The sequence below is a fragment of the Acomys russatus genome, chromosome 23 (genome assembly GCF_903995435.1).
Source record: "Acomys russatus chromosome 23, mAcoRus1.1, whole genome shotgun sequence".
Taxonomy (NCBI): Eukaryota; Metazoa; Chordata; class Mammalia; order Rodentia; family Muridae; genus Acomys; species Acomys russatus.
In genome coordinates this window covers 28,670,350-28,692,080 of record NC_067159.1, presented here as the reverse complement: position 1 = coordinate 28,692,080, position 21,731 = coordinate 28,670,350, and the positions used below count along the sequence as shown (strand labels likewise).

The 21,731-nt window shown below is 40.4% G+C and overlaps 1 protein-coding gene and 1 non-coding gene across 3 annotated transcripts in view; one reads left to right on the top strand and one right to left on the bottom strand.

Annotated features, from left to right (window-relative positions):
- Nucleotides 1-21,731, top strand: part of Ank2 (ankyrin 2) — a 213,162-nt gene that overhangs the window by 127,589 nt on the left and 63,842 nt on the right. For both annotated transcript variants that reach the window (XM_051165831.1, XM_051165830.1), the window contains 6 exons: nt 2,377-2,475; nt 3,525-3,623; nt 7,503-7,601; nt 8,534-8,632; nt 15,437-15,509; nt 16,961-17,014. In XM_051165831.1, coding sequence (XP_051021788.1) covers nt 2,377-2,475; nt 3,525-3,623; nt 7,503-7,601; nt 8,534-8,632; nt 15,437-15,509; nt 16,961-17,014 — 523 coding nt within the window. The remainder of the gene's footprint in view (nt 1-2,376; nt 2,476-3,524; nt 3,624-7,502; nt 7,602-8,533; nt 8,633-15,436; nt 15,510-16,960; nt 17,015-21,731) is intronic.
- LOC127206735 (small nucleolar RNA SNORA17) lies at nt 946-1,077 on the bottom strand. The gene has a single exon (XR_007832839.1). It is a non-coding gene; the product is annotated as a small nucleolar RNA SNORA17 (small nucleolar RNA).

Here is a 21,731-nt window from a genome sequence, read left to right as displayed (position 1 = left end):
TCTGGACCAGGTCTCCTCCCTGTTACAGGTGGTTATGAGCATGTGAGAAGGACAATATCTCTGATATCTCTCCCTCGTTCACACCACAACATGGGAAATGAATAATAGGGCCAGCTCATGCACAACTTCCTCAGTGTGGGGGCCCACTCTCCCATGTACTGAAGCTGGCTAGAATTGGGGGTCAGCTCTCCTGTTCTCATGTCCCCAGGGGCAGTTCTGCCCAGGTGATGGGTGGGGTGAATTCTGCATAGCTCTCAGATATCAACATGTCCCCAGGTGGCAGCCCAGACCAGTGTCATCTGCCTAGCCGTTGGTGGCAAACAAACCCCTGTTGCTGGCTCATGGACCCAGATGTGGCACAGGCCAGGACCCCACCATGGTCCCAGGTGGCATCACAGGCTACTCACATCAGGCTGTCCCTCACTACCCTCGGATCTCTAGTTCTTGCTCTCTTCATTGTGCACACATCCTTCTGATTCTCTTCAATTTTCCCACCACTTACTTGCTCTTCTTAATGACATCTGGGGTTTCTGGGTGTCTGGAGTGGTCTCAGGAGTGCTATGCCCTGCTTGTGCGTTATGGTACCAGGCAGGGATCATCTTAGGCATGCTTTGCCTTTCCGTCCTCAGACCTGTGCAGTGCCAGACTGGTAGTCATCTCAGGCTAGCTCCCTGTCCAGGCCCCATAGTAGAGTCTGGTAGTCGCCTTGGGCTTGCTCTGTGCCCAGGCCTGCCCAAGTGATCCTTTTCAAGGCTCATCTATCTCAGGCTTACTCCTGTCAGGAACCCAAGGTCCCAGGGGTGAGTTCTATCAGTCTCCAGGTTGCTCCCTGTCATGGTCCTGGGAGCCCTTTCAGGCCAGCCTTCTCAAGCTAGCTCCTTGTCCTGGCCCCATGGCACCAGACTGGTCATCGTCTCAGGCTCACTTTTTTTTTTTTTTTCAGGGAATATCAGGCTACTAATCATTAAGATGTTCGTACGTCAGAGTACTGATAGTAAACATAGCCCCTCTCCTCTCTGGCACTTACAGACACACATGTGACACAGTTACTACACCTGCAAAGCCTCTAGGGGTAGGACCCACCCATGCTTTCAATGGTTAGAGCATCTGTTAATGTCTAGGAATAGCACCATGCTGGAAGCCATGAGTTTGAAGGCCATGCTCAGCTTTGGCAGCCTCAGTGCTAACGGGGCAAATGTGCCTTCCAGCAGTGGTCAATGGGGCTGGCCAATTAACCAGGATGCCAACTGACTGTGAAAGAGGTAGCTACCTCAGTTTATAGGCCCAGCATTGTTAACAATGTTTAATGGCACAGGCTTGTATTCCCAGCAACTAACAGGCTGAGGCAGGAGACTCCTAAACTCAAAACCTGCCCAAACTATTAAGTGGGTCCATAGCTAGTATGGGCCCTTTAGTGAGTCCTTGTTTTATCAAAGGTGAAAAGGGAGCTGAGCTTATGAAGCATTTGTGCGGTGTGCCTGAGGCCCTAGAGTTAAGCACCAGTACCCACTGAAAATACTAAAAATGGGTAAATACAGAGGATATCGGAGTGCTAGTTGGAGAAGTGGGGTACATGGCATGGCATACTCTAGGCTATGGACTCTATATAGGCAAGAACTTGGCTCATACCTGTGTTCAATCCTGTGAGTTCCTCCTCAAAAAATTGCCTGCTGAAATTATATTTGATACCGTTAAATCTCAGTTTTGTTTGAGAGAGGCTATTCATATATAGTAAGGCTGCTAAGATGTGCCTCAGCCAGATACACTGCTTCTCTCTATTTCTTGATGTGTTAAAATTAATTCACTTTTGTACTTTAGCCATGTATTAAAATCAACACATTGATTACTGGATACCCGATAAACTAGTTTTCATAAAATTTGCCAAGCTTTATGTTTGTATATAAAGGATATGTCTACTTAAAAGAAATTACCATTTTGAAGACAAACCCCTTACCCCAACGCCAACTGAGTACTGGAAAAGAATATTCTGAGCTTACTTCCAGTAACTCAATACATTTCAACATTAATATGACACTTTATTGATGAAAATATTGATTGTTGCTGAGCACTATTTTTGGTCCATTATTTAAGTGAGTAAGTAGATCCATGAAAAATGTAGGTAGGCTTGAAAGGAATATTGTTTGGAAGCTTGTTAGCCAAATTATTTTAAAGAATCAAATCATAAACACCAAATACAGAAAATCTGATCTGATGCAGAGAATAGGTGTCGGTTGAAAACTCATTGACTCTGGGCCTTAGAAGACGGGATGTCTGAGGAGAGGCCATATGCTTCTCTGGCTCCTTTCAAAACAGGCTCCTACAGGTGACAGCACGCTTCCTCTCTGATGTGTTCCTCTACTTCCATTCTCACTACAGAGTGGACTCACATCCTTACACCTTGCAGCCCAAGAAGATAAAGTGAACGTTGCAGACATTCTCACCAAACACGGGGCTGACCAGGATGCCTACACGAAGGTACAGCAGATCTCTTGGCAACATTGCCACCAGTTCTGGTATGGCTGATTCTTGGCTGGCCTCATTCAGGTCAGCTCATGCCCAAGGTCCCTCTTCTTAAAAGCTCATTCTAAAGTAGGAACCCTCCCATGCTTCCCTGTGCCTGCTGGGATCAGATGGGAGTGGCCCCAGGGCCAGTCCTAAGATTCCTGGTCTTCAGGGTGCTGCCCACTCTCTCATTTTGGCTTTAACTCATGTATATAACCTCACTATTTTGGCCCTGTTCTTCCTCTGCTCCATGCTCTTGATCTTGAGGTGGATTGGTCCTCTCTGTACTATCGATTGCTTATCCATTCTTTTTGTTATTGCTTTAATGTCACTTATTGACATAATTACTGTAGTCATTTTCACTCGTCTACTCCCCTCCTTCCCTCACTCACTCCCCCTCCCACCAGTACTTTTCTTCTTACCATGCCTCCTGCTTTCTTTTGCATTTGGGCCACTGAGTTCAATTAGACTTGCTCACCTGAACCTAGGTTGAAAGTTATTCCATAGAATGGGGGCAGTTTATCTCCAGCTACACTACTGAAGACAGTGACACTATTCCCCCAAACAAGTGTTGATTGCTAATAGTCCCTCTGGGAGGGATGGGGCCTCATAGGCCCCCCCCCCTCTGTCATTCAGGATGAAATATCAATGGGGCCAATCTTGTGCAAGTTTTACACAGATACCAGTATCTGCAATGAGTTTATGAGTGTGAGGGGCATGCCATGTCCAGAAGACACCTTGTTGTGTGTCCTTGCATCCTCCTCACCAACCTTTCACCACCTCCACCTCCTTGTTCTACCAGAGTCTTCTCCATCCCATTGGCATATCCTATCATTTCTCACTCCTCAGTTCTTTCAGCTAAGTTAAGTCACCCCAGTGTCTGATCTCCCCTGGTTTATATAAAGTTCTGTGTGGTTAGTGACAGCTCTCAAAGTATACCATCATACAATGACTGAAGCCTTAGCTTGGGTTATTAACTACTGGAAGGATAATACTTGAACTTTCGGATTTGTCATTCACAGCTTGGTTACACTCCTCTAATCGTGGCCTGTCACTATGGAAATGTGAAAATGGTCAACTTTCTTCTGAAACAGGGAGCAAATGTCAATGCGAAAACCAAGGTAAAATATGTACTCGGTTTCCTTCTTGACAGTCAAACTCATTGTACCACGGATGCAGTCAGGACACTCGACCGTAGCCATAAGTTGCCTTTTATTTTAAATTTTAATTTTGTTTTTTAGTTCTTCCAAGGTTTTGAAGAAGCAGTGTGGTTTTCTGATTGTTTAGGTCTTTTCATTCTGATAAGCTTTGATGGCTGTGGAGGTCAGGTTCAGAATTGTATGTGTTATAAAGTTAAAACAGCTTTGATTTAACAATTTTCTGCAGAATGCATTTGATTCTCATAGAATCGATGGATGACATAGATTGTCTGATGCCCTGCCAGACGTCCTCTATTGTGTGTCAGGCTCTTGGCTCTGTCTCCTAACCCATCATCTCCTCCTGTGGAAATACAGAACTGCACGTACCTCATACTTCCCCTGTTAAACAAGCTATCTCTTTGGGAACATTTTATGGAGTTCTTTGACAACAGTGTAAAAGGCCTAGGCTCAGGTATAACTCAGAGATGGCATCTCCCTAACAGCTCCGCACAATGTAGGAAAAAAGACCAACTGGACAGAGTGGGTCTGAATGTCACCCCACCTCTCAGTGCACACAGGTTAGCTCAAGTTAGAGAAAAGTGCAGTGTGACTGCTGCTCTTGATGGATAGTGTAACCTTGCAACTCACTGCCACAGAGCAAGGTTTGCAGGGTGTGTCTGAGTTCAAGCATCAGGAAGGCCTGCCTTTAGCTCAGGTATATCACCTGAACACCTGAGCACACCCAGGAGTTTCAGAGCCATCATTTGAAGATGTTACTAATTAGAAATACTCGATGTTTTGTAAACCAGTGTTTACTTGTCTTCTTAGAAGCAGAAACAAAGTTTTTGTGCAAAAGCATATCATAAACCAATCTAAATAAGCTTATTTTGTAAGCTGAAAATAGTATTCTAAACTTCTGATCTTGCCCTACAGTGGCCGTTGTGTAGTTTCTGACCTACAAAATTCCATGAAGCTTTTGTTTGATGCTTATTTAAAAGCTTCCATATGGCTTCTTGGGCTTTAGTTCCTAGCACCATTTGTGTTGAGCCAGCTCACACACACAGTCACGGCAGACTGAAATGTGCAAATGCACCATGCCACAAGACTCTGGAGGTTCTAGCAAAGATTTACTTGGTTTCAGTGAGAGTTTGCCCACAGAGATGGCTTTAAGACTTAGCTTTCAAACTCTGTATTGTATTGTCTGGGCCTCTGTGGAATTAGGTCTGTGGCAAACACATTTAATGAAGAGAAAAAATAACTTTTTAACATTCTAGGGGTTTTTTAGGTGAACTATATAACTTCTACTGTTATATATTTCAGGGGAGTAGATAGCTGAATGCCTTAATAGGCAATCTGTTAATAAATTCTTCAGAATTTTTCCTCATGGAATAATACCTTTGCAGAAGGAATTATATTTTCTTCCTGATGTTTTAAGTGTAACCATAGCTACTAAAGAATTGTTTAATTGCTTTAAAATGCAAACATAAGTACTACCTTTACTCCTCAACTACTTACAAAACTTGGCATTAAGATTAAGAAATATACACTTTTAAAAATGAAATCATTATTTGCTCAGAATTATAATGAAACCCTGTCATATTAAGTTGAGACTTACAGGGAACTAGCATTTGAAAGGGGTTTAAACTATAGTACAAAGTGGAAATTTCTTTTATCGGACATACTGCAAAGATACAAAGGTTGTCAATGAAGAAATGACGCAATCTCTCGCATTTTCATATAATTTTTATGAGCCAGCTGTATCTTCATGGAAAACTTATCTGGTCGTTCTTGAAGCATGGGTCTTTGGCCACTTCTATATGACATGTGAGAAAGTGGAAGGATAAGTGACTTGAAGCTTTGCTTATCCTTAATTCAAAGAGCTAGGTCTGAGACGGATGTGCCGATGAGTTGTAGAGTCACATGAATGTCAACCCGATGTTCATGTAAAGGTATACCCCTGTTCAACTTCTGGTGAATACTCTCAGTCACCACAGTTTCAGGTAAAGGTTAGATTAAATCATACCCAGGGGTCATTTTCCAGGCCACAGTGGGCACTGAGGACCCCATCTAATATGGCCTACTGTGGGGTCAGACTGTTATTTAGCCGTGATTAATTATATTTAGCATTATTTATGCAGCTGTAGGTAATCTATCCTTAAAATATTCTAATACATACATACATATATATATATATATATATATATATATATATATATATATATATTAGTTTAGCACATGGAATGTTCTTTTTATGCTAAAGTATTTAGCACATAGTACACAGTTAGTAAGTGCTTGATAATTGAACTAACTTGGATGATAATGACGAAGTCTGCTAAATTCATTTTACAGAACATTATAAACAAAATGGAAAGAAAGAATTTGTAGGAAGCTAAATATCACTTACTTTATCCTTCTCAATTGTCCACAGATTGCCTGGCTTGAAAGCAGGGTCTCTGTAATGACTGTAGGGTTCTAAGCATCTCTGTAGATTTGTATTTTCAGGGCTTTGGGCATTGTTTAGTTGTAGGGATCTATAGTACATGTCATACTCCTAATGTGACAGAGTTTGGAACATCTGGGCAGAAAGACACTCACGCATGATGACATTCCCACACACAGGAAGGTCACTGCGCCTGTATAGAGAGGGTCTTATGACATTCATGAATATAATCAGACACTTTATATGGTCAAAATGACCAAATATGCATGTTGCCCACGAGTCTGCTCTGACCCTGGGTGAAATGTGCACACATATGTGCATGTTCTTTTAAATATATGTATATACAAGTGGGCTACTTAGAAGTCATGGCTTAACACAATGGACTCTGATACAAATAAATAAAGATTTTTGGCAGGGAATCACTAAGTAGCCACTGGTTTCCATGATCTTCTACATAGGATCTGGACCTACAGTGATTGTGGAGAAATTGGTTAACTGTTAGTTTCAGTTTCATCATCTCTGAAATGAGAAAAATGGCATTTATTTGTGAATCATTTGTTCACCGTTCATTTAGTCAACTACTATTTAGAAAATACCTTTTATATGCCAAGCCCTACAAGTCACTTCAGAGAGATAAAGAAGATAAAGTCTAGTATCCTGCACAAAACGAATGCCTTGGAGATGACTCCCATCTCACCTTCAAGGATCCCAGTGAAAATTTTGAGTTCATACAAATAAATAACTTACTAACTTGTGTCACCCGTCCACTACTACAGGGCTGTACAAGACTGGCTCATAGTAATCTTTACCGCAGTTCCTTCCAAGTCAGGGTCTTTCGTCTCCATAAAAGCTTAGACTACACTGTCAAAATTCGACTTTTTAAAGACACATTTGGGGGGTCATGGCAGAGCATTACGTTTCCAATGAAGTTTTCTCTTCCAAAGTTTACACGCGCAATCTTCTATAACCAGAGCCATCTCTCGAGTTAAGCATGAGATTCAATTCTCTTTCATTGTTGTTTATCTTCTAAGTTTCAAGGGTTGTTAGGATAGGCTAACAGCAGCCAGTGTGACCCTCTGCAGCCTTGAGCTATACACCAACTCTCTCTTTATCTTTCCTAAGAAAACACACCGCAGCTATATTGTTCTTTTCTATTTTTAATCTTCTCTCAGCATAAGCATTTTAAACCAGTTATAATGTACTAACAGCTACAATTTGGAGTCTGTTTATCTTGTGTTTCATAGCCCACCATAAGGTGTGAGGGAGTGTTTGCTGCTGAGAAAGGGGTTGCTGGGAAATTGTGCTCTAAATAAACAATGAGGTCTTTGATGTGTCTGTTGCAAGTAAGACAAGAAAACTAAAAATGAAAGGCTAACCTACTTTTCTTCTCGCTCGCTCTTTGGTGCCGTCTTGACCCACAGAACGGCTACACACCTTTGCACCAAGCTGCTCAACAGGGCCACACACACATCATTAATGTCCTGCTCCAGCACGGGGCCAAGCCTAATGCCACCACTGCGGTAAGGAGCACTCATGACCCTTCCCTGTACTTTCTTTCATCTTTCTCTTCTCCTACCCCACTGTCCTATTGTCAGAGATTGCGTGTGACAGATGCTCCTTAAACAAACTCTTGGACTGTGGAAAGCCCCGGATTTCGGGAAAATCCTTCCTAGGAGTCTGTAATTTCTGGGGGAGTGCTTGCTGGGAAAGAAGTCAGTTGGCTCTCTGGGGAGTGGGGCCCTCCACTTGGGCTGCTGGAAGGGCTTTGCTTACAGCTGGCTCTCAGATGTGAGCGTACTTCCATCACCTCCCCCCCTCCATCCCGTCTTCTTAAGGGAGCCCAGTCTCTGAGCCTCTGGCTTAGAACTGCCTCCTTGGGACATGGAGCCATTGAAATGTAAACTAAGTGGTGTAATTAAACAAACAGGGTCCCGAGAGGCTTGGGCTGGATGCAGCCAGAATTGCTGGCTTGTATAGTTTTTTTTGCAGCATGCTGGAGCTCCTGCCTAGCAGACGCTAAATCTGTCACTGGGTCCCTATGGTAACATCTTACCTGCAGCAGATGGCCTGACCCTTGGTGAGCCATGAGTGTACCAGGCTCTCCGTAGTAGTTTTGGCAGATGCCTCCCTCAGTTCGAGAGGTGGCTTTGGAAGGCCAGTCAGTGTAGGATTTGGAGCTGCGTGACAACCTCAGGGTTAAAGCATCAAGTGCCTCTTATTAAAAAGAGCAGGCAGATGCAAGCTTGTTGTGTTACCATGGTGACCTGGGCTATAGTCTAAAGAAGTTGCAAAGACGGATTTAGATGTAATGGTAAAAACTAGTGATTTTCCCGAGCTGTGCCTTGTTTTGGAAGGAAGTGCTGGCTCATGCAGAGCCAGCGGGGTGAGCTCATTGGCTCACCAGGCAGTCCTTCCTATCCTTTCTCACTCTTTCCCTCTTTCTCTTATTCAGAATGGTAACACGGCCCTGGCGATTGCTAAGCGGCTGGGCTACATCTCCGTGGTTGACACCCTGAAGGTAGTGACTGAGGAGGTCACCACCACCACCACAGTAAGTACTGCAGCAGCATCGACAACTGACCTGCTCCTGTCCCCTTGGTTTTCCCGCCACACGCTTTTCACTCAGTGTTTGCAGCTTCTGTGTTGAACTTCTCTTGTTGAATGCATTGTAGAATAGACTCAGAAATATACAGCTATAAATGCGTTCACTGACAGATATAGAGGTTCTGTCTTTTACTCAGTATAATTCCAAATTAAATATATGAATGTGGCTTTGTAACTATAGAAAAGTATGCTTTCTCTCTCTCTCTCTCTCTCTCTCTCTCTCTCTCTCTCTCTCTCTCTCTTTCTGGCTTCTCTTCCTCTTAGTTATGTGTGACACCTACTGCTGGCAGAGAGGTACCACACTCTGCAGCCAACTTGAGCTTGGCTTAGAGGTCAGGTGGCCTCTGAAAAGACCCCCCTGGCTAGTCAAATGTGCTTCTACACACAAGGCATTCTTAAATTTTTCTCTTTTCCTTATGTCTGATAGATTTTTTTTTTTAGAATAAAAGAGGAAATTGCAAATGATTAGTGTATACCTAAAACCCTTATTTTGGTTGCTTTAAAATGCCTACTGATTCTGGAGGAGAAGCCAATGATCATCATTGGCTTTTGCCAGAGAAAGTCCCAAGAGCAGACCTGACAACGCCGCATCCTAACCTGTGCGTGGGCTCCAGGGAGGAGTTTTTTTTGTTGTTGTTGGTTCTTTATTTGCTTTAACTTTATCTGAAGCCCGAGTGCTGCGAACAATGGCTTTTAAATTTATCTTTGTAAAGCAGAGAAACAGCAAAAGCAGGCGATGCCTTAGGGGAAACAATAAACCCACAAACCAACAAATAAAGCATTCAGAGCCCGTTCTGGTAGGTGTTCCATGCCACAGCTGCTGCATGCAGTGTTTGGGAGCACTCGATTCTTCTCATCGACGGGAGGGAAGGGAGAGGAATTTTGTTTCCTAGGCTAACAGAAAGCCCCTGTTGCTAGCCACTGAGGTAGATGGAATACAGTTGATGTGACCTGCAGCTTTAAATAGGGTGGACTATGAATAATTTATGAGCTGCACAATATCGACTGAACTTTTCGATGGGAGGCAGCTGCACTGCTCATTTTTCAAGCAGACCCACCACCGCCAGCCAGCACACACAGTTGTTTTAAAGATATAAAGTATAGACTTGCTAAATGACATATGAAAAAAGTCTTATCAATGTTTAGCACCCTATTTGTGGGTCGTTATATATGGCCAAGGCTTTAAAAAAAATTGTATTCTACTTAAACATTTTTAATTAATTCAGGAAAATTTCCCAGGTTTCTGAAATGTCATGTGATGCTAAGGTACATGTTTCCATTATGTGTTGGTCAAATGATGATAAATGTGTCCACCTACCCAAACTTTCATTTTCTTGTAGTGAGAATATTTAAAATACTTCTGTATGACTGAATCTTTAAAAATAACCCACGCACCTGTGTCACCTCATAATGGTATGTGCATCACAAAGGACCAAAGGCTTTAGTGGGAAGATTGGCTGAGCATACATGCTGTCAGAAGTCTTGGGTTTTCTTGATTTTATTACTTTTTCCACACTGGGAATCATGGATCTGTGTTTTTACTGAATTGCCACTAGATGGCAGGCTTGTGGCCCTTTTGCTGTCTGCCCTACTTCCCTCTCATTCATTTGGCTAAGTTAACCTTTCTTCTTTACTGGAGGAAAGATGTGTGGGGCCTTTCTGTGGTACATGCTGAAGAGTGCCAGTGGTTCAAACACAGCTCTTATGCACAAGCGTAGGGGGAGGGGAGAGGAGAGAGAGGAGAGGAGAGCTAAGATTCAGAGGAAAATACATTTTTTTTTAACATCAACATTTCAAAATACACATGTCTCATTTCCAAGATTTGAGGTACATAAATATGAATCAGAACCAATGACCTGAAACACAAACATGTATTTTAAAACAGAAGTAGCTGGTATTTCTTAGTTTGTCTCTAAGGAATTCCAATTACCAGGATGGGAAATGGCTCAGTGGCGAGCACAGTTGCCTCACAGATGTGAGAACCTATGTTTGACACCTGGAGCTGACATAATGGCAATTCACATGTGTAATTCTGTGTTCTTCTGAGAAGGTGGGAGGTAGAGACAGGAGAATTTCCAGAAACTGGACACCCAGCTAGCATGGGGTTCACAGCAGCAAGCAATGAAATACTATCTCAATCAAGGTCAAGAGTTAAGACTGACAACCTTAGACTGTCCTCTGTCCATCATGTACGCTTTGACCTGTGCTCTTCAGTCACACAGGTGAAATGTCCTGCTCCCTACCACCACATACTCATTCTTTTAAAAATATCTCCCAGCTCTAAGCAAGCTGTCTGATGGCTTATCAGAAACCAGATATATAGGACAGGCATGGAAGGTCTGATCTCCCCGACAGCTCAAATGCAAGGTACTGCTTTTAGAACACCTTATGGTTTCTTGCTTTTTAATTATTTATATTTCATTATATTTTATTCATTACTATATTTTGATTTATGTTCACTTTAATGCTGAGCATCATTTGGAAAAAAAACCCCACTATACTTAGAATTCGAATTTCTAGGTGAAGAGACCAATAAACCATAAATAACACATAGAATGGCAGGTTTCACCTAAGGTATGTCATTCATATTAAATAAGCCACCACTAGTGTTAGTGGCTTCCTGAGTTGTTGTTGCTATTTTATGTGTATGGATATTTTGCTGACATGTATGTCTATGCACCGTGTGCATTCCAGGTGCCCACAGAGGGCATCAGATCCCCTGGAACTGGAGTGACAGATGGCTGTTAGCCACCATGTGGGTGCTGGGAATTGAACCCAGATCCTCTGGAAGAGCAGCCAGTGCTCTTTACCGCCATGCCATCTCTCCATCTCAGAGGCTACGTGTTTTGATTCTGCTTCATTTGGTTCTCTTAACTGGCTCCTGATAAACTTGTGGGTTTGTTTTGCGACATGGGTTTTGGAGCTAGAAAGTATAGATGCATCCTCTTCACGCAGCATACTCCCCTTTGGGGAGTGATGTTCTGTCATTCCTTTTCTCCATAGGGTGGTATTCATGATGTCTTGGGTAATTAATATGCGAGATCAGTAGTGTGCTAAATGTGGAGGACACATCTGGAATTCCATTTAGGCCGCTAGATCACAAAGGCCACTTTCCTAACCATTCCAGCATAATTAATCTTGATTTTGTTGAAAAGTAGTTAAGCCAAAATTTTGTGAAAGAACTATTCCTACGTAGTTTTCAACAAAAAAATACTACCAAAGAAATAGACTTTATTGATTTTAGTGGGTATGTCATATTCAATGTTGTTTTCTAAAATTTACTCATTTAGAAAAAGCAAACAAACAAAAGCCAGCACTATGATGATAGCAAGCCATGCAAGGCATTTTGTAATGAGGTCAACTGAATAAAATTGTACATGGTGAGGGCACCACTAAACGTAGCCATTGAATTATAGCTACACAAGTGATGGACACATTTCCCATCACTTGCATTTGTAGGGTGTGTCACTTGTGCAGCCATATGAGTTCTCTTGAAGAAAAGAAACTCCTTTCCCAAGTTCTTTACCCCAGAGTATGAATGAAGGCATTGTGAAAGAGTGGAGCGAGGCAGCGGATTGTAAGGGAGAGCTGGTGCTGCCGAGATTGCCCAGACTCTGTGGAATTGTGGCTTGTTTCCTTAACCTTGCCTTTTCTAAATTTCCACTGAGAGATGCAGCAGGGGAGGCGAGACAGTTCAGCATTGTCTTAGGATGAATTTCCTGAATGTTTGCCAGAACGGCCATCAGAGTGCTGGGGGGGGGGGGGCATCTTCACAACAGCTATAGCCAACAGCTCCAGTTTACTAAGATTGGAAAAACTATGAAAAATGACTCATTCCTCTACACAATCTATTATCATCAACTATTTTTTATGTGTGTAATTTTAAAGAAATGTATTATGTGGCAAATGATCATTGCTAAGTATATCATAAATTATTTAATAAACTACTAAAAATTACCACACATATATTAGATTAGATATATTATCCTTTAAGCATTAGAGAATGCTTTTTAAAACAATAAATATATGTAAATTTGAAGTCCTAGATTTGATTTGATACCATGTCTTTTAAAGGAATCATCAAAATGAAAATGCAATGAATACAGTAATGTAATTTGGCACCATTCAATGGCCATTTTTTTCCTGTGAATATAGATCTATGATTAAATGGCTAAATTTTCATCTCTGCACAAGTACCATCAATATCCATTTTTTATGTATAATTTATAACATCAGATAACTTATTGGGACTGAGGAGCACTTGCTGCTCTTGGAGAGGACCCAAATTCAGTTCCCAGCACCCACGTGGCAGTTCACAACTGCCTGTAGCTCCAGTTCTAGTGGACCTGAAGGCCTCTTCCGGTGTCCATAGTCTCCAGGCATGCATGTAATACACATATACGCATGAATGCAAACATTCATACATGTTAAAAACAATACCTCTTTAAAAAATTATGTAACATTTATACATTCTATATGCCTTTTTGAAGAAGCATACAGAGTACACAACTCATAAATTTTTTCTGATATATTTTTCTCCCATCATTTATAATTGTTTTACCCATACCTAATTGCATAGCTGCTATTGGGGAGATGCATCCTTGTTGAAACTTACCAGAGTTCTTACCTTAGTTTTTTATAGAAAAGCCATTATATATTCAATAGTTTATCTAGTTTTAAAACTTATATTGACAAATATGACTGACATTAACAAAATAAGTGTAGCCTGCAAGTGGCCCGATGACAGCCAAAGGGTGAGGGGGTGTTGAAAGGCAAAGCCCACTCACTGTGTTACGGTGCTTGGGAAATGTGTGAACAAAGGCAGTGGGGTGGCGGTGGGCGATGGGGGTGGGGGCGCAGTTGACTAAATGAGGTTAGTTAAGCCATATATTTTTTCCCCACCCAGAGAAAACCAGATATTATCCTCTATTTATAAAACACCACTATAAGAGCTTATATTTTATTTTCTATGCTTTCCATATCTAAATGAATAACTCGCTGTCTGACTTAATTATACCTTATTGATCTTTTGCCTAGCATCTTCCTTATCTTAAATTGTAAAGCAGTTTACTATCTTGACCATAACATCTTAGGCTCTACAGAGGAAAGAGGAGTATATGTTCATTGAATTATAGCTTTGTTCCCCAAATATTGTTTAAGTGCAGTTGCTTAAAGTGATATTTATGTTTCCATAAACCAGTATGTTAAGGATATTTTATTTTAAAAGAAAATTACATATCACTCCTGATTACATTCCTCGTGAGTAGTAAGATCTATTTATGCACTCAGCAAACATTCGCTGATGCCCTGGAGCACATCAAGATACATGACACTGTCTGAGAAAAATAATGGAGAGATCTTTTCAAGTGTCCATCCCACTGTGGTATTGTACGATCATCGTGGTGTGCCGTGCAGCCACGCATGTCTTACACTTCTTCCCCATTTGATTGACATTTTGTATCCTCTGAGCAGCAGCCCACATCCCTCTTGCCTGTGCTCAGCCCCTTGGCAACCATGATTCTATCTTTTTCTATGAATTGTGCTTCTAAACAAAATTTTGGAAATTAATGAAGTTATGTGACAGTGATGTCCATATTGTTTTCATTTTGAAGTCACTCTGGTGTGTTTGGGATCTATCATGAGGTTCCTTGCTGCATGATTGACTAAAAAATTCTGAGGCCCATCACTCCAAAGAAGAACATCACTTTCTTTTTTTTTTTTTTCTTTTTTTTTTTTTTGTATTTTGTATTAATTTATTCTTGTTACATCTCAATGGTTATCCCATCCCTTGTATCCTCCCATTCTTCCCTCCCTCCCATTTTCCCCTTATTCCCCTCCCCTATGACTGTGACTGAGAGGGATTTCCTCCCCCTGTATATCCTCATAGGGTATCAAGTCTCTTCTTGGTAACCTGCTGTCCTTCCTCTGAGTGCCGCCAGGTCTCCCCCTCCAGGGGACATGGTCACTTTCAAGAACCAGTTATCCAAGCTGATGTGTATTGAACTCTAGCTTATTCCAAAGAATGTTCTCAATGCTCCAGTATTAACATTCATAACAATTTTGTGACACATTAGTCTGTGGGTTTTTGACAAGGAAACTTAGGTATAGCTAGATTAAAAGACCTCCTGAGGCCTTGCAGCTAATTCGATGAGGCTAGAACTGGAAGCCATGCAGCCAGAGGAGCCGATCTCTCAGCTTTTATCCTCTATCAGGAATGAAGTGCCTTCTTCCACTTGGCCACTGAGGAAAGCACCATAGGAGGCCAATAAGCAGTAAACTGTGACTGTAGACTGTGACCACTAAAAAGATGACTTATTCTCTACTGCTGGCCCTCTCACTGCTGAAGATGTGTCACATATGTTACATCGCCTGCATGTTTATGGCTTCATGGTAAAGCTTTTCTGGGAACATCATTTAGTTCAGTTCATTTTAGAGACGTCTTGAAATCATTAGTTTGCTTCCTCAATATGATTGATTACTAAGGCCACTACTAAGGACTTCATTTTTCAAATGGGAACTAACAATCATGAATCTTCTCTTGGACAATGTTCCTGGAGCCATTTGGTTATTTATCCTCAGAAAGAACAAAGGAGTTTTCACGAGAGTACGTTTTGAAGCATCCCTGTGGGTAAGATGGGGTGTTTGGATCTGGTGGCTTGCTGCTCCTGTAGACTGCTCACCTCTATGACTCTGTTCATCTTTTATTTGACTTTGTTTTCAACTTTGCAACTAATGATTTCTGTCTTTCTAGACTATCACTGAAAAACATAAGCTAAATGTTCCTGAGACGATGACAGAGGTTCTTGATGTGTCCGATGAAGAGGGTAAGTCTTTCCTGTGCTCTTCTGTGACAGCTGTCGTGTTGTTACACAAGGAAATTAAACTTTTTTAGGGACAAAGGCGGTAATATGGGTGGCAGCATTGTAACATTTAAAACCCAGTCCCACCTTTAGTCCACTAAATTTACTCTTGGCATTGAAAAAGCACGCAAGTCAGGTCTACCTATATTTTCCCACTATTATCTTTATTCTCTAATAACTAGTAAGATGGAGAAATGACAAAGAAATTTGAAATTAGTCACGCGCTAAAAGAGCTGTCTGATATTTAATGCATATACTAATTATACCAAAATGTTTCATATTAACATGCCTTAAAAGACTTCCAAACATTCTTCATCAATGATATATTAAGAAATCTCTGCTTAGTAGAAATATAAAGAACATATATCAAATTCAGAAGAAAAAAATCCTTAAATGAGGCATACAAAGACCTCAGGGTCTAATAGTACAGTCTCAACAGGACTAAGCCATTCTTCACCATCTGCATGTTTGTGGTGGTGTAGAGTTGGTAGAAATGATCCAAACCAGTGGTTGCCAATGTACCAATGCTGGGGCCCCTTAGTACAGTTCCTCATGTTGAATTGACCTCCAACCACAAAATTATTTTCATTGCTACTTCATAACTGTAATTTTGCTCCTGTTAAAGAGTAAATGTCTTATACGCAGGACATCTAATATAAGACCCCCTCCAAAGGAGTTGCGATCCACAGGTTGACAACCACTGATCTAGACAGTTGATTTCAAAGTCTTGAAAGAGACTTTTTTCTAAAGCATGTGCAGGGGACTGCTGAGGCTAGAGATAAGAATTCATGCTTGGCATAAAAAGGTTCTTTTCTACCTTTTCAGTGACTCTTTTTTTTTTTTTTTGTTCTATATTTTGAATTTCCCAGTATTGTTTCTCTTGAATAAAAACCAAACAAACCTATGGCCCTAAGATGATAGAAGTTCAACATAGCTTACACACGCTTCAATAACAAAACCACTGTAAGGCATTGAAAAAAAAACCTATTTCCATGCATATCAACATAGAAAAAAAAAAATCGTATCTTTGCAAAATCATTCCCATGAAGGTGGTGCTAGGCCTGATAGATAAAGACTCTATAGAAAATATTAATAACTCTTTAGGTTCTTTGCCATGACATCTCAAGGAAAAATTTTACACTCTTAGTCTTATTAGGAACCAGTTTGACTTTTTACTGGCAACAGGCACTAAGCTGTATCAGCTTATATAAGGATTACGACAGGAATGAACAAATGTTGGATCGATGCATTACGATGGGTAATTTTAAGAGTTACTGCCAAAGACTGAAATTCTGAGCATTCATTATAAGGATGAGGTATGGTCTAGTATCCACTGGCTGAGTTCCAGCATCCAAGTACACACACCATTTTTTTGGTGGGACTGTCTTTCTCATTCTCACTCGTATGTTGTACAGCTCTTAAACAGTTTGGTGACCACTTTATTGATGGGGAAGCACTTAGTGATTCAGGTACCATTAGAAGGACTTGGAGTGATCACTTTTCTTTGCTTTTTAACTTTTCTTAGCTATATAGAAGCAGCTTGTTTAATTCTTAATTTTTTTTTTTCTTGATACTAATGTTTCTTTTGAAACAGCTTGTGTAATGTGGGTGAAATTGTGCATGTGTGTATTTGATGTGTGCATTTTATTAACTTGTAAGTTTAAAGCCATGGTTTGGCTTCTTTTGGTAATAATTTAGCAACTATTATGGAGATCTACTAAACAAAAATTACTTTATCCAAGGAACATTGTAAGAATATTTCCGCAGAGGAATATCTTTTTTTTTTTCTAGAATAGACATTTTGAGGAAAAGTTATTCTTTGGTAAGTTAATACTAAAGTCAGAATGACATTTTGGTAACTATTAGTTACTATCTACACTTTCAGCTAAGTGTGCTTGAGGTGAATGCTTATATTATCCTTCTTAGATGAGGAAATATATTATTAAATTAGAAGCCGAGTATGGTAGCATGTACTTGTAGTCACAATTACAGAGGAGTCAGTGTCAGAGAGAAAACTTGAGAGCAGACATTAAAAGTCAGCCTGGCCTGGGCATGGTGGTGCACACCTTTAATCCCAGCACTCGGGACCCAAAAGCAGGTGGATCTCTGAGTTCAAGGCCAGCCTGGTCTATGTAGTTTGTTCCAGGACAATCAGATTTATGCTCTGTAAAAAGAATCTTTCTTTTTTTAAAAAAAATCAACCTCAGCAATATATATATATAAAATTAGGAATTGTAATATGATTGTGTTCTAAAAGACAGCCAAGAATAGAGGTAAGTTAACATATAAATATCTTTAAAAGTTATTCAGGGAGAGGAAGATTTGAGTGAAGGCGTGGCCCAGTGTGTGAGAGGAGGTGTTCCCTTCACAGAGGGCCCAAGTGTTTCCAGCACCCATGTCAGGCTCCAGCACCCATGTCAGGCAGCTCACAACCACCTGGGACCACCTGGATCTGATACCCTCCTCTGATGTCTGTGGGCAACTATATACACTTCCACATCCACACAAATAAAAACACAATATGTATTTTTAAAAGTCATTTAGTGTGAACTTGGTATTTGGGGGGAGGGGGAATGAATGACATAAGAAATTCTATATAATATAAAGTTTTCAGAGAGGATGTGGTGCCCCCTCAGAACGAGCTTATTACATGAAAACTAAGTATATAAATTCGATGTGTGTGATTTTGAAACAGATCATTATTTTTTAAATGAGTGGTAAGTATTATCTAAAGCAATTAAAGTGTTTACTGTAAAATTGCCAGAAACTTCATTTGTAAGATATAGAGTCTCATGTCTATCCAATATACAAAATGAGATGTAGATATATAATATTTAAAATTAAAACTGTTAAACAGTGACATTTATTATTAATAAGAACTTTTGATTTGAGAAAAATATTGATTACTGAGCAAGAACATCTTGTTATAAGAGAAATGTTTTATTTTTAGAAATAACCAAAAATATAATAGCATTTTATTGCCATTAGGGAATTCAAGTGTAATCATTTTTGTATAAGTGATATATTTGAGTTGTGCAAAGTCACTTTTTATGCAAAGGTAGTATTAGTTGACCTATAGTGTCAACTCTTTAACATTTGGTGCAGTTTTCATGGAACCTGCTATCATCCACATGTGATTAGAAGGTGCTAGCCAATCCCTGTTTTCTATGGCATCTACAGGTGTCTACACTATACCAGTACCCAAAGGCATTCATTAGCTGAGTTTAGATGCCTGCTTCAACTAGCGTGATATATGGCAAAGCAGTTGATGTTCTCCTCTCACCAATCCAGTGCACAGTTGATGAATATGAAAGTATGATGTGGAGATCTCTAAAGTTCAATCAAAGGGGAACCCAGGGCCTGCCTTCAACAAGCATGTACAAAGACCAATGCGTGAAGAGCTATCATTGAAGGCACAGTGCCATGCTATCAGTTTTCAGAGCTGTTTGGTGAGGAGTTAGGGGCGCTCACACAATCCGATGGATTATCCAAGAATGTGAGATTAATCAGGGGATGCTCCAGGTTTTACAGAGCAGAGAAAGATCAGTGGGGTTGTCTCGACGTAGGAAAGTACAACAGAATGACAGTAAGTGACAAAATAACTCAGTCCCTCTCTCTGCTGCATAACAACATTTTTGGGGCGGTTGGGTAGGGTCTGAATTCTTGGCTGAGTCTAGAGAGATTAGAATATTTTTAAGGATTTAAACTAAGAGTTAATAGAAATCTGCTTTTATTCATCCAGTAGTGGTCCACAGAAAGGATGTTTTATTGGGATGAGTCAAGTACCTGAGGGTAGAGAAAGCATTTACTGAGTATGATGGCGATTACACCATCTTTCTAATCCCTGTAATCCAGAGGCAGAGGCTATGAATGGCACTGTTTTGTTCAGACCAGAGGAGACTGCTTCATCAGTGAGAAGTTTAGAGCTTACAGACATTAGAAATAACTGTTGAAGGACACACCTCGTTTAGTATTGAAAGTGCAACTGAGGTAGAATAATAGCTTGCTCTTGGTACAAATTCTGTCCAGATATAAAGACACAGGAGGGGACCTCAAGGACATCACAGAAATGGGAATGCAGTGTATAAGAGCTACATTACCCAGACTTTACCCAAAGTTGTTTTTGCAGACTCACTCCCACAGCCTTCAGAGGGGCTCATGGATTACAAGACCCATAAACAAAATGCCTATACAGATATGACTCACAAATGACTTTTCCTTGAGATTAATGCATCAATCAATGAACAGATTGTACATGTTTCTCCATTAATCCCTTGGATCGACATGATCTAGTAAACGAGAGACTGCCAGAATGCAGAGGGTTGGGAGGAAAACCAGTTTCATCTTTCCTATACTCAGTTTCATGAGCACTTAGCTTCCTCCTCACCTCATCTCTCCCCATGTTTCAAAAGCAAGGGCAGGGGCTCAGTGACACATCAGAGAGTCTTTTATCCAAACATCATAGAGGTTATCAGTACAGGTTAACCTTGTGACCACATCATTTGATCTTAATTTATTCCCATTTTTTTTTAGAATTGTTTTTCACACAGTCCTGGAATGGCTAATATAGCAGTCACCAACATGTGAAATCTTGAGGCTTTCATATAATCAAAATCAATTTTACTTTAAAAACAAACAAATAAATAAGCAAACAACAAAAGAAAACAAACAAAAACCCGCAAAAACACTGATGCCTTGCAATTCTGGAAAAACTGGAGAATACAACAAAAAAATGAACTCACTAATCTGAGAGTCATCTATTAACTGAATACATCTGTAATTTAGGAAGACATTGTTCCAAGTATAGGAAACAACAAAGGAACTCATATTAACTTTGTTATATAGTTCAGGAAAATAGTTGTGTCTGGTTGTTTTATACCAGATAAGTTAATAATAGATAGTGTGTCAGTGTATAATTATTCTGTAACAGCTAAGTTATGCAAAGGTCTTCCTAAGTTGCACAAAATTCTACTCATGCCAAGTAAGAACTGATGCTCTTAATTCAGAATGCTCTTTTAAAACAGACCCTCTGCATCTGAAGCAGTGGCTCCGTGACTAAGAACATTTAACCAATAGCAAAAGACCTAGATTTGATTCTCAGAACCTACACAGTAGTACACAACCATTATAAACCCAGTTCCTGGGGATGCTATAGTCACACATGTGGACCCAACATGCACACATGCATGCAGGCAAAATGCATAGAAGAAATGAGTAAATAAATAAATAAATGTGAAAGAGAGAAACAAAGAAAGAAGAAAGGAAAGAAGCAAGAAAGGAAGGAAGGAAGGAAGAAAGGAAGGAAGGAAGGAAGGAATGAAAGAAGGAAGGAAGGAAGAAAGGAAGGAAGGAAGGAATGAAAGAAGGAAGGAAGGAAGGAAGATTCTCATCTTTCCCATCTCCCTAACTAAAAACATGAGGAAAATTGTACTATAGAGAGTTTGTCAAGAAGCATGTTAGCTAGGGAGGAAGTAAGAAAAAAAACCACACACATTCTACTTTCTCACATGCTAAATATGAGATTACAGAAAAATCCAGGTGCAGCATTCTGGGAGGAGATTGAAATATGCATGTGGAGTTTGCCAAAGGTCTTAGACAGATCCAGTGGAAAACTCATTATAGTATATAATGCCCTTGAAGCTTTAATGATGTGTGGTAAATTGAACCTAACAAGGGTCATGTAGGAATACCATTTCAGACAAGGGAGCCCTAGAAGAAAGACTCAAAGCAACAGGGAAAAGACCAGGAGAGACCCTGTCAGAGGTATCGAGGAAGGCTGTTTTTCAAAGAAGTCACTTCGTGGTCACTGTTTAGTTACTAAAAATCAGTTAACAGCAGTAAGGATGTGATTATGAAAGGACCAGAAGGCCAAGTATGAAGGAACCCTGAATGAGTAGTGCTTTGCTGTAGGGAGGGAGACTTCTTCATGGGGTTGGCGGCAGAAGAGCGTGAGTATAAGCAAGAATTTAAACCAGGTTTTCAAGAAGATGGGAGGCAATAAGGCTCTAGAAACGGAAGTAGGTAAATGTGGACTTCTTCTCATTCTCCTGGTACATACTTTCCACTACTCTGTGTTGACAGGCAATACTGAACAGTGATTTTTTTTTTTTATGTATAAATAACTCGGAGAGAAATTATATACACCATCACGGACATTCGGCCTGAGACAAGTGCCACTCCTATTAT